The 13,823-nt window shown below is 46.9% G+C and overlaps 1 protein-coding gene and 1 long non-coding RNA gene across 7 annotated transcripts in view; one reads left to right on the plus strand and one right to left on the minus strand.

Annotated features, from left to right (window-relative positions):
• Positions 1-5,353, minus strand: part of CRK (CRK proto-oncogene, adaptor protein) — a 58,757-nt gene extending 53,404 nt beyond the window's left edge. For 4 of the 6 annotated variants that reach the window (XR_004374740.2, XM_032788282.2, XM_032788280.2 and 1 more), the window contains exon 1: positions 4,984-5,353. Coding sequence is in view for 4 of the 6 variants with exons in the window: in XM_032788282.2 (XP_032644173.1) it covers positions 4,984-5,227 (244 nt within the window). In the remaining 2 variants the exon portion in view is untranslated. The remainder of the gene's footprint in view (positions 1-4,983) is intronic. The other 2 variants (XR_012657311.1, XM_075073917.1) reach the window with 1 other exon arrangement.
• Positions 5,354-5,357: 4 nt separating this feature from the next.
• LOC142047972 (uncharacterized) lies at positions 5,358-13,537 on the plus strand. Its single transcript, XR_012657313.1, has 2 exons — positions 5,358-5,824; positions 13,226-13,537. It is a non-coding gene; the product is annotated as an uncharacterized LOC142047972 (long non-coding RNA).
• The last annotated feature ends 286 nt before the right edge of the window (positions 13,538-13,823 follow it).

The raw sequence follows: 13,823 nt of genomic DNA on the forward strand, positions 1-13,823 counted from the left end.
TGAACTATCTGCTTCAATTACCTTTGGTAAACGAAAGAACCAAACATTCATTCATTTTCTGATATAGCTGTAAAACTAATCTGAAAAGTTTTCAAAATAAATCACTTTAAAAATGAAACCTACATCTCTGAGTTGTGAAGAATATGTACTAAGGTTATAACAACCGACAAGAATGCACTTTTATGTAGAAATCCATCATTAAATCGAGTCTTCCTGACTAGTGATTTAACTCAAATCCACCCTGATTGCTTTACACTTACAATCCCAACGCACTGGCACAGACCAGCTTTAAATCCTGGTGCTGAATGCTCCTTCTGGGTGATGTAGGATGGCATTCATTTCCAGAACAATCTTGTTTCATCAGCATTAAAAGCCTGCTGGGGCTTATAATAATGGTACTCAATAATTTTTGCTAACTCAGCAGGGAAGAGTTCCGCTGCTTGGTGGTCAGCTGATGCAGATTCCCCTGTAAACATCACATTATGGATGTTAAAGCACTTCCTAAAAATTATCAAGCCAGCCACTACTAAATGACATTCCTTTGAATGGTTCACCTTCCTTCTCACACATGGCTGCACACAATTTCCACGCCTTCTCATGAATGACTGTCCCATTGAGTGGTGCTCATTTCTGAGTCAGATCTTCAATCCATGTGTTCAACAAAGTCTCTGTTTTATTTAGCTGAACATCTGCCCTCATCATCCTCTTGATGGTAAGAATAGCATTACCTAAAGCCATAACATGTGTTCTAATGCCACCTTCGCCTTTCCTAATGGTGCGAATAGTAGATTAATTCATACCATACTTGTGACCAACCGCATTAACTTGGGCACCAGCACAGAGCTTGTCCAGTATCTCTATTTTCTTAGCTAAACTCATTTTTTCCTGTTTCTTCTTGTTCTCTTCTCCTCACTTTCTTTAGGACTGCAACTCCTCTTAGGTGGCATGATGAATGCAAATGATAAAGGTGGTCGTGATATAATATCCAAAAATTTGGTAAAACGCCCGTACAAAACACAAAAGCCGCAGCTATAGCTGGACCAAGGAGGGAGCGGAGTCGATGGTTTTCTCACCTGACTTGAGTGGACAGGTTCATGGGAGCACGCGCTATATAAAAATAGGGTGCGCAATATAAAAATGGGTCACTAAATGAAAAACGTGTTATATCAAAAACACGCTGAATAAACACACGTTATATAAGGGTTTACTGTAGGTATATTTTGCTTCCTTCTACTCTTCCACGTGCTTCTTCTCTATTACCTTCTACAACACTTCCCTATGGGTGCCAGGAGCTCGAGCAATGCAAGCTCATGCAATCTTACATACAAAACAAGGATACACACAATTAAATTAAGGGATACTAAGTTTACAACAAATTAAAAGAAACTGGAATGCTTCAGAAGGGCATACAGATAATCACTGGATAATTATATGACCACTAGTAAATACTTATAGCTTTGCAAGCTAGAACTGTAAGGGTATATCAAATCTTTAGGGCACAGAATCTCTTCTTCCCTATTAAAAGAACTGCACAAATGAACAGGCTGGTATAGAGCTTATTCAATGGTCTTTGAAATGTGACACTGCAACCTAGGAACACAGGAAAAACAGTTCCTAGGGATCCTTTTCAATTTCATAGAACATGTCCCTTGTTCTCTTATTATAGGCCGGAACAAGTAATGAGTTCTTTACTAGTTTTTGCAATACCATTCGCTCTATCTCAACACATGACCCTTCTGATCCCAGTGACTCCAGCAAATCAGGTTTTTGTTCTCCAGGCCTGTTTTAGATCGGTTTTAAGCTGAGGCAAACAAAATAATGTGGTTTAAGAGATTTGGATCTATTGATATAAAAATATTCTCTCCACTTTTCAAAGACATACAAGCATGTAATGTTTGCTAAAAAAGATCTCTACTATTTAAGTTAGAAGTACAGCTATTGCAACATCAGAACCATTACAGCTAAAAAGAAAAGGATCAGAAATATTGGTAGCATAAACCTATTTTCTTACTCAGAAGAGATCAGTACTCCTGAACAGTGTTCTAATTACACAAGAATTTGCTGGGGCAGGAGAGAGGAAAGACTTAGAATATGTCTACACGACAGTCAGAGGTGTGACTGCAGTACATGTAGACACAGATCAGAGCTAGATCACGTATGACTAAATGTGCTACAATCATACCTCTGACTGTGATGTAAACATAAGTCTCTGACCTCCAAGACCCCAATCTTGCAAATGCCTACAAATGCATGTAGTGTCATCGAGTCAAAAGAAATTGCTCACATGCGTAATACCTCATAAGTTCCAGGCAGTGTTGTGCATGGATCTCTCTATGTAAAGGTTACTTGATTCCTGAAATTATGGTCTGGATTTTCAAAAACACCTAAGTGATTTGGGAGCACACACTGACATCAATGTACCTAAATCACTTGGACATACTGGAAAATCCCACCCTATATACTCTGTACCCTATCATACTCTGCTCTTTAGAGGTTGAGAGAGAATCTTTGTGAAATGGGCACATTTGCTTCCCACACTGATGAGTAACACCAGAATGGACTATTATGATGATCTATTCTGTGCTACATAACACCAGCCATAACATTTCACTCATTAATTCCTGAAACAAATCCAAAACTCGTATTCAAATTAGGGCACATCTTTTAGACTTGACATCTTCCAATCTTGACTGAACACTATCAAGTTATGGAGAATCCACCACATCCTTTGTTAAATTGTTCCTAAAGTTAACTATCCGCGCACACAAAAAATTCCACATTATTTCCAGTTGAATTTGACAAACTTTCAACCGCTAGCACTTATTATGCCTTTGGACATGTCTATATGGGGAAACAGTCCGCTAGATCTAAGCCAGGGATGGGCAAACTATGGCCCCACGGTACTCCTGGAAGCAGCCGGCACTACGTTCCTACAGGCCCTGGGGTGGGGGGGGACACACACACGGACGATGGACAGAGGGCTCCGTGTGCTGCCCCCTGCAGCTCCCTCTGGCCAGGAATGGGGAACCACGGCCAATGGGAGCTTCAAGGGAGGTACCCACAGGTGAGGGGCCACAGGGACATGGTGCCGGCCGCTTCTGACAGTGGAACGGGGCCAAAGCAGGCAGGGAATCTGTCCTGGCCCTGGCACACAGCACTGCCACCCCGGAGCCACTCCAGGTAAGCAGTGCCGGGCCAGAGCCCACACCCCAAACCCCTCCTGAACCCCAACTCCCTGCCATGAGCACCATGCCACCCCCTCCTGCACCCCAACCCCTTGCCAAGTCCCCTGCCACACCCCACACCCTTCCTGTACCCCAACCCCCTGCTCTGAACCCCCTGCTGCGCCTCACACCCCTTCTGTACCCCAACCCCCTCCTGCACTCCCCTCTGCACCCCTGACCTGAGCCCCCTCCGGTACTCCACACCCCAACACCCTTCCCTGAGCTCCCTTGTACACCCCACAGCCCTCCTCTGCCCCAAATCCTTGCCCTGAGCCCCTCCCAGCACACTGCACCCCCTCCCACACCTCTGCCCTACATTCATGGCCCTGCATGCAATTTCTCCACCCAGATGTGGCTCTTGGGCCAAAAAGTTTGCCCACCCTGATCTATGCTGATGTAACTCCCCCACATGGACACTCTGCTCTGGAAAAAAGGAATGATTACCTTGCTTCCAAAGGTACTTAAATACCAGGTTCAAGCCACCTTGTAACGTTCTCTTAATTAATTTTAAGAAAGAGACTTCTGAAGTCTCTTGCTGGATTTCAGGTTTTCCAGACTTGAAAAATTAGAAACAGTCAAAAAATTGGGATATTTTGAATATCCTTTTTGGAGTGTGGCCACCAGAACTGGATACATTCTAATAATGGTTTCAGTGATGCTCCATACAAAAGTAATATCGTATTGCTCAATATTTCCATTTATACATCCAAGGATCACATTATCCCTCTTAGCAACTGCGCTGCATTGGGAAGCCATGCTCATCATGACTCCTAAATTCAGAAGCACTGCTTTTGGATACAGTCCTCTAGCCTGTAAGTATGACCAATGCCCTTTGATTCTAGATGTCTGACGTTGTTTAACTGTATTAAAATACAGTTTGACATTTATATTTTCATATAGCAGATTTTAATCCATTGTAGAATTCATAACGTCTACATATTCTCCAAGTATGAAAGGATAAAATAAGGGTATTTGCGCTTAGCATCCACTTTTAACATCTCACTTAAGAGAAATTACTCATTTATTTAAACAGTGGGAACACTTAAGTTACTAAATTAACATATTTCATTTTCAGAGTCAATCATTTGAGATTTGAAATTAAATAATGGAAATCTTGGGTTTTCTCTCATTCAAGAGAGAAGTTTAAAATGTCATTTTTCAAATCCTCCAAGTCTCTAATATGCCAATTGTCCCCAACTGTTTCGTGCAAATCCAAAACGTAAAATAACAATAAAATTTCAACTTCCTCTGAATAGGTGGTGGCAGTTTACTCTCCATACCTGGCTTATACATAATGATGGGAAATCTGAGCTGTAATGACTTCAGGATGGAAGTCCAGACGCTCCCCATCTTGGTCAGTGTCCATATATGCACTATTTTAGTCCTCCAAATAACGTCCAACCCGATTTTAACGCTAGGAATACTGCAGGTCATGTGTCAGGGGATGGGAGTCCTGGAGCCGTTCCCCAGTAACGAAGGACCCCAAAATTAGCGGTTCCTAGTGCGGAACCAAAAGACAAACACGAACGGCACAGCCGGGCCTCAGGGGACAGAACGCCAACCTGGAGTGGGCGGGGGTAGGGGCAATGTGCCTCTTTGGCTGGTGCCCGCGGGCTGCCCGCTGTTTCGGAAGAAACTGAGGCCGCGTTTTCCCCAGCGCAAAACAAAGTCGGATATAGGGCCAGGCTGCAGCAACAACCCCCGAGTCAGACAATCAAAACAGCAAATCTCCCTGGCCCAGCCCGGCCCCCTCACTCACCTGGGGCCCCGGGGCCCTCGCCGCCAGGTCTTCGGCCTCCCGCCGGCCCCAGGCTGTTCACGATGTAGTGCGAGACCCGGGAGCTCTCGGACACCGACAGCACGAAGTCCCCGGGGATGGTGCCCGAGTCCCTCACTAGGAAGGTCCCGTGGCGCTGCCCCTGCAGTAGCGACACCGCCTCGGCCCTGCTCAGCCTCCCCCAGTACCAGCTCGCCCGGTCCTCGGAGTCGAACTGCCCGGCCATGGGGGCCGCTACCCCGTGGGCGGCACTAACTCCCCCTGCGGGCCACAACCACCCAAGACCCCCACTCCGATCCCAGCCCCGCCACCCAAAATGGCGGCCCCTGTGCTGACCTCACCTACCAGACGTGACGACACGAACTGAGCCACTGCGGGAAAAAGTCGACAATCCGGAGACGTCATATTCCTGCGCAGACTGCACGGCCTTTGGCGGTCATGGGGGGTCAAAGAGGGTGTGCAAAAAGGACGCGTTTCGTATTTTCACATGCCCCGTGGAGACATTTCTACCATAAGCAGAAATTCCAGGTTACCCTGAAATGCGCGCGCTCACTGAGCAGCCATTGACCGAAGCTCATGGAATAGCCGGACTAGCGCTCCCGAGAAACCGCCATAATGGAACGGTCAGGGATGGGGAGAGTACTGCGCTGCACAACCGCCATTACAAGAAGGTCAGAGGCAATCGGTGGCAGTTGAAGGAAGGTCCTGAGATGTGGGTGGAGGCGTGCCCTAGTGCGTGCTGAACCGCCACTGAACAAGGAGAGGGCCTCCCTCGGCTCCTCGACATACCTAATTGGGTGGGCGACACCGCCATTTGGAGAAGGTCAGAAACATAAAATAGTTTGTACAGCGCTGATTTGCCGTTGGCTGCAAGGAAAGTGCTGCGCCTGCGCGGAAGCTTGCGCCTGCGCCTGCGCCTCTCCGCGAAGCCGAGGGCGGGTCGGTGTTGGGTTCTGCCGCCTCCAGGCAGGGGCCCAAAGTCTGTTCCAGATTCCGTTCCTTCCCGGTAACTACCGTGTGTGTGGTACAACTTGTTCACCAGCGTTGCAGGAGCAGGGCCCAACCCTTGGGCCGGTCTGTAGAGGACAAGGCCAGATTTTTGCCTTTATAGTCAGTGTCCTTTGGAATCACAGAACAGTCTGTGCAGTGTTAACAAGTTTTCAATAAACTGTTAATTAGCTTTGGTTTCAGAGTAGCAGCCCTGTTAGTCTGTAGCCCCAAAAAGAACAGGAGTACTTGTGGCACCTTAGGGCTTGGCTGCGCTGGAGAGTTGTAGTGTTGTTGGTGACTTTACAGCGCTGCAACTTACTCACTGTCTACATTTGCAAGGCACATATAGCGTTGTAGCTCCCTAGCTACAGAGCTGCAGGTACGCCACCTCGGCCTGGGGAATAACGACTGTAGCACTCCTCTGCCGGTGTGGCTACCAAAACCACTGTTATTGGCCTCCAGAGGTCATTGGAGTTATCCCAGAATGCCTGTTCAGCCACTCTGCTCATCAGTTTGAACTCTACTAGTCTGGCCTCAGGTGACCCGCCCTTTAAATGCCCCGGGAATTTTAAAAATCCCCTTCCTGTTTGCTCAGCCAGGTGTGGAGTGCAATCAGTGAATCTTTCCAGGTGACCATGCCTCCACGCGCCAAACGAGCTCCAGCATGGAGCAATGGCGAGTTGCTGGACCTCATCAGTTTTTGGGGGGAGGAAGCTGTGCAGTCTCAGCTGCGCTTCAGCCGTAGGAATTACGATACCTTTGGGCAGGTATCAAAGGCCATGCTGGAAAGGGGCCATGACCAGGACACGCTGCAGTGCAGGGTTAAAGTGAAGGAGCTGCAGAGTGCCTATTGCAAAGCCCGCGAGGGAAACTGCCGCTCCGGCACTGCCCCCATGACCTATGGTTTTTACAGAGTGCTGGACACAATACTTGGGGTTGACCCCACCGCGAATCCGAGGACCACGATGGGCACTTCAGAGAGGGGGGGAGGAGGAGGAGGTGGGGAGGAGGAAACCGAGAGTGAGGGTACTGGGGTGGGAGGTCCCTGGAGGCATGCAGCCAGGAGCTCTTCTCAAGCCAGGAGGAAGGTAGCCAGTTGGAGCAGCCGGTACTTGGTGGAGGACAAACAGAGGAGTAGGTTCTCGGTAAGCGGCTTTTATTTTCAGGATGGAAATTTTTCAGGAGAGGAGGGAGACTTCTGCATGCATGCATGCATGCCTAGATGTGGAATAGCGCATTGATGTGGTCTATCACATCGCGGTAATCGGCCTCGGTAATCTCTTCAAAAGTTTCAACCAGAGCGTAGGCAATGCGCTTGTGCAAGTTTATTGGAAGAGCCACCGTGGTCCTTGTCCCAGTCAGGCTAACTCCGTGCCACTGTGCCGCGAGGGGTGGGGGGACCATTGCTGCACACACAGGCAAGCTGCATAGGGCCAGGGCGGAATCCGCATTGCTGTAGAAGACCCTCCCACTCTTCCCAGGTGACCCGCAGCAGCGAGATATCTTCCAGGATCAACTCCTGTGGAAAATGTTGGGAGAGTGTTCAGTGTAGGTGCCCCCTGCAGCTGTTTGCTTTCCCCAACGCACAGAGAAACCCGAAGAGGACAGTACAGCCCTGAAGCAATCAGTCCCCTTACTCACCATTTCGGGGCTCCTGTGGTTATGTGCGCTCTCTTTGGTATGGGAAAATTATGCTATTGTGAAGAATGTTACTCCTTCACTGTGTGGGAATAACTGTCTGAGATATAAACAATGCTGCCTCTGTTAAGTGTTGCCTTTTTTGCCTTTCCACAAGCAACCTTGAGTTCTCAGCTGCCCGTGTTATCAACAGCTCAAAGACTCCAAAACCTCTGAAAGAAGCCGCGAAAAAGCAAAGACGACCTGCTGCAAGCAGTTATGGATCACTCTGCCAGAGAGAATCAAAAAGTGCAGGACTGGAGGGAAAGGGAAAGCAGGATCCGCCAGAAAAACGCAGCGGCCAGGAAGAAAAGCACAAAGCAGCTGATAAGCATCCTGGCGCGCCAAGCGGACTCTATCCAGGCGCTCGTAGCCATGCAGGCAGAGCACTACCGTGCACCCGCCCCCCCCCCATGTCCCAAAGCTCTTTCCCTTGTGCCCCAATGTCAGCTCAAAACCCCCTTCCCCAGCATCCAGGTTCTTACCACCACCAGCTGCCTCCAACACCTGTACGTTCACCAACCAGCCCTGAGAACTACGACCCTTACCCTCTGCACTCAACCCCCATCACCATGCAGTATAGGCATCCTGAAGTGCAGCAGTCATTGCACAGCACTCCAGACAGGACATATTCAAACCTGTGACTGTACAGTTCCCCACCCCACCCCCTGCCCTTTTAGGTTCCCAAAATGTTGTGTGTCTGTCAATAAAGTTATTTTCTTTTCAATAAATGAATTCTTGGCTTTGAAAACAGTCTTTATTATTGCAGAAAGTCAAAGATACCTTAGCCCAGGAAAGAAACAGGCACTGCAAATCAGCTTAGGAAAAACAGATTCCTACTAACATTGTAACCACTGCACTTCACTCCCGTGCAAGGCACCAAACATTACTGTTGGTTTTCAGCCTCAAAATTCCTCCCTCAAGGCATCCCTAATCCTTGAAGCCCTGTGCTGGGCCTCTCTAGTAGCCCTGCTCTCTGGCTGTGCAAATTCAGCCTCCAGGCGTTGAACCGCGGAGGTCCATGCCTGACTGAATCTTTCACCCTTCCCTTCCCAAATATTATGGAGGGTACAGCATGCAGATATAACCGCGGGGATGCTGCTTTCCCCCAAGTCTAGCTTCCCATACAGAGATAGCCAGCGCCCCTTTAAATGGCCAAAAGCACACTCCACAGTCATTTGGCACCGGCTCAGCCTGTAGTTGAACCGGTCCTTGCTCCTTTCAAGCTTCCTTGTATACGGTTTCATGAGCCAAGGCATTAACAGGTAAGCGGGGTCTCCAAGGATCACAATGGGCATTTCAGCGTCCCCTACTGTGATCTTCTGGTCTGGGAAAAAAGTCCATGCCTGCAGCTTCCTGAACAGGCCAGTGTTCCGAAAGATGCATGCATCGTGCACCTTTCCAGGCCAGCCTGTGTTAATGTCAATGAAACGCCCACAGTGATCCACAAGCGCCTGGAGAACCATAGAGAAATACCCCTTCTGATTAACGTACTCGGATGCTAGGTGGGGTGGTGCCACAATAGGAATATGAGTCCCATCTTTCACCCTTCCACAGTTAGGGAAACCCATTTGTGCAAAACCATCCACAATTTCCTGCACGTTCCCCAGAGTCACGGTTCTTCTTAGCAGGATGCAATTAATGGCCTTGCAAACTTGCATCAACACAATTCCAACGGTCAACCTTCCCACTCCAAACTGGTTCCCGACCAATCGGTAGCTGTCTGGAGTGTCCAGCTTCCAGATTGCAATAGCCATGTGCTTCTCCACCATCAGGGAAGCTCTCAATCCCGTGTCCTTGCGCCGCAGGGTGGGGGCAAGCTCAACACAGAGTCCCATGAAAGTGGCTTTTCTCATCCAAAAGTTCTACAGCCACTGCTTGTCATCCCAGACTTCCATGACAATGTGATCCCACCACTCAATGCTTGTTTCCCGAGCCAAAAGTGGCGTTCCACGGTGCTGAGCATTTCCGTGAATGCCAGAAGCAATTTAGTGTCATATGCATCACGAGACTCGCTGTCATCGTCAGACTCCTCATCACTTTGGATCTTAAGGAATAGCTCAACTGCCAAACGTGATGTGCCGGCGAGACTCGTCAGCATACTCCTCAGCAGTTTGGGCTCCATTTCCCACAGAAATCGCGCTGCACAGAAACCATTGAGAGAGTCAAGATGGCGTCAAATGTGGACGGAAAAACAGGGATTGCTGGGATGTGAAGCGATGCACCATGGGGCGTTGGGACAGGAAGCAGAATGACTCGTCCCCTCCGCCCCCTTCCCACAACCCACTGTGCCAAAATGGGACAAGGTGCTCTGTGGGATAGCTGCCCATAATGCACCACTCCCAACACCGCTGCAAATGTTGCAAATGTGGCCACAGTCCAGCACTGGTAGCTGTCAGTGTGGCCACACTCCAGTGCTTTCCCTACACAGTTGTACGAAGACAGCTTTAACTCCCAGCGCTGCACACCTGCAAGTGTAGCCAAACCCTTAGAGACTAACAAATTTATTTGAGCATAAGCTTTTGTGGGCTACAGCCCACTTCTTCCGATGCATAGAATGGAACATATAGTAAGGCGCTATATATACATACAGAACATTAAAAGGTGGAAGTAGTCATATCAACTTAGCATTGGATGTTTCTAACTGCACCAGGACAAGAGCCAGAATAGCAAAAAGTAGTCACAGAAGAAACTAGTACTGCCCATCCATGGGTTCTGGGCCATAGGTCATATAAGCGCTGGCAAAATGACATTAGAACTATCTTTAGAAAGAAAAAATCAACATGGTTGTATCACAGGTGTGAATATGGAAAGTGTGCACTGAAAATCCACCTCCTCTCCACTGTGTGCTGTTGAGACATAAGCAAGAAGAGACAAAATACTTCTGTGTCCTTGCATCTTACCTGGGAAACACCAGGCTTAGCAAATTAGATCCTTGAACACAGAACTCATTCCTATCATGGTGAAGATCTCTTCAAGCTTGATAGTTGTCTGATTGACAAGAAAGACAGTCTAATTGCTGGCAGCTACTTTGTACACACAGTACCTACAGTGATTTAGGTCACATGAGATTAATTTCTAGCATCACAGTAAAAACATAACTCCACTCACTAGATAAAAATGTCCCACTCTGATTAGAAAAATATCTCCATATAGAGCTTATTCTGATGCATTTCTGCCGTTGTAATAAAATATTTAAAAAACAGAAGCCAATAATATACCAAAAAGGGACTTGATCACATGGGGCATGTGCAAATCTAGGATTCTACTGGAATGACATTACAGCATTACATTCTATTTCCACAAACCCTAGATGATGTGGCTACAATTCTTGCCAAGCAGACTACAGGGCATATGGCAAAGGTGTTTTAACCGAATACAACTATTAGTTTCAAAACAGAAACATCATAATGTGGAATTTTCCCAAACCACCAATGAGGAAACAATGGATCCAAGGCACACAAGTACTCTCCTGTTTGGAGATGTTCTACTAGCAAGAAAAACAACTAAAATCTCTGACCAAATCTCTTCTGCAAACTTTGGCTATTTGAAAGCATTTTAACCTTGAAGGTCCAAAGACAAAATAAATGACTTTCAGATCACTGAGATCAGCATAAGGATTAATAAATGAGGTACAGCTGGCAATTTACTCATGCTGAAACATTCCCAACCTGTCCCTCTCTCACAGCTCTGATTTTGCTGCTACTGTTGTCTCTGCATGTTCAGATTTATAAATGAAATTTAAGAAACAAACCAGAAGCTGAAACAATGCACAGGACAGCAGAGCTGAGTCACCCTAAATCTCTGAGACTATTTTGGGGCATGTCTTTGTTTTTGTGGAACTGAGCTCATTTTAATTAAGAGCTGTTTATGTTCAGAGGCCTCCACATCACTCAGATTAACAAAAGAAAACATACAAGAACCACATTAGACAAATCGACCCAAACCCAGCTCAGTGCTATAAATGCTCTTTAGACTTGGCTTCTTGAATTACAGTCTGTTTCAGGTGTTTCTAAGGTGCCTAACATCAAATCTCTTGTTACTAAGGAAATCAAATAAACTGTTTTCTGAGCCATTCTTCGCTCCCTTAGCACTGAGGATTGTCTCATCCCATCTCATCTTGTTTGTCGGCTATTGAGTGCACAGGTCTGGTCCTGTCCACCCAAGCGAGACTACCTCATTGACCAGGTCTAGTGGTGTCACGTTTGAGGCATTTGTTGACAGTGTATGGTTTAAAGCTGTAATTAAGGGAATTGAAATGACAATTTCCCCATTAGATAGAAGTTAATGATTTGGAGAAACTTTGTCAATGCTGCTTTCTACATGGACTCTTCATGCTAGTCAGGAAAGGTCAAATATTTTCCTTCAGCAATAAATTTACAAATCCTGTCAGACTCAGACCACTACAATACATTTTCTCTAAGGTTCCCTCACACTTGCAGATCAGTGCAGGTTTCTTGGTATATTGGAAAGCTGCAACCTTGTCCAGATATTGCATCCCACCCCCACCCATTGACTGCCTTTTGCCCGTTACTGCACATGATCAGCCTACTCAGCAGCAAAGTAATAGATTGTGATGAGGAGTGTTTTATAACACTAAACACACAAGTCACGCTTTGACTTCCATTATCCTAAGCTACCACATGCAGGGTAACCCAACACACTCCCTATAACTTGATTTTACCCCCAAAATGTGTTGTGTACTGTTTAGTCCTCCCCTGGACCATCCAGATCTATTAGATCCATTGCACATCTAAGAGGTCAATATACAAAAAATTGCCACTTTAAATGGAATTATCCACACAGTTCACAACACTGGACTGGTTTGATTAAAGAATAAAACAAGTTTATTTAACTACACAGAGAGAGGTTTTAAATGAGTAAAGTAATGAGGCATTAAAGTAAGAAATGGTTACCAGAAAAATAAAGATAATTTTTTTTCTAAACGTAACTAGGCTTATGAAGTCCCTTCCCACAAGTACCAGTAACATTGCTGCCCACCCTCTCAGGTCAAGATCTGCTTCCACAGTCCAACAGCTGTTCTCTTATCATCTTAGGTGAAAGAGAGAGATGAGTAGGAGAGAATTTGGGGTGGTTTTGCCCCTCACTTTTATAGTTATCACCCTTTGAAAAGTGTTTGCTCAAACTTGACCCTTAGGTAAAGTTCTTTCTTTCTGAGAGCAAGGAGACATGGAGACTGGTGTAGGAAGGAGGCTTTGTGCTGTTTCTTTTCACCTGGGGATGCTGAAATTCTTCTTTCTTCCCCCTCTTGTCCTCTGTGGCCTTTGTTTACACATGATATGCTATTTGAGGAAACACGACAGGCCTGCTTGGCCAGTGCTACTTAATCAGGGCTACGTGAATTGGAACATGTGCCTTTTAACACCCTACAGGGGGATTTCATAACTTTACACAGAATGTTGCTACGTAAATTTCAACATGATAGTGTTGGATCAGTGAATTATTACTTTTCAGCAGTTCCCTCACAAAGCATATCTGCCTGTGTTGCACACAGCAGTGGTGGCCTAGCTTATAAGTATTCTCTTTCTCTTTTCAGTTCCTACTAACTTTGGGTAGATGAGAGAATGGCCAGCCTTCTAGAAGAGACCAAAAGGAGCTGCCACCCTGAGACCATCCAGGGAAATGGAAACCAGACAGTTACCTGTGGAGTAAGAGCAAATAGAAGTTTGCTAAGTATTGAGGGAGGGCTGCAAAGACTCTTGTCAGCATGAGGTGGGTCTCTGAGAACAGTCCTTTGCGTCTATGTGAGGCATGATAAGCTTGGGGGAGTCCTTTGTCCCCTCTCAAGAAACCTATGGAGTCTTCCTGAAGTATGATAACTATGTGAAGAGCAACTTAACTAACCAGACATGCCTCAGTCCTCAACTCTCTTCCTTCTACATCACTGGGTGAGCATCCCTGGTCATTCCACTCTAGTCCTCCTCTCTACCAACTCTGGCTTGCTTCAGAGGATGTGAGCAGGGGCACCCGAGAGTAGCCCTTGGCCCATGTGTCTGCCCACCAGGGTGCACCACTCAGGGCAGGTGGAGGGTCCAGGGCTGATGTGCTCTGTCCTGGGTCCTGCTCCCTGAGGTCTGTGCTGGCCTCATACCTGGGCCCCGCAACCTGGGAGGCTCTTATGGACTGTGAACAGT

Source organism: Chelonoidis abingdonii, chromosome 20, assembly GCF_003597395.2.
Source record: "Chelonoidis abingdonii isolate Lonesome George chromosome 20, CheloAbing_2.0, whole genome shotgun sequence".
Lineage (NCBI taxonomy): Eukaryota > Metazoa > Chordata > Testudines > Testudinidae > Chelonoidis > Chelonoidis abingdonii.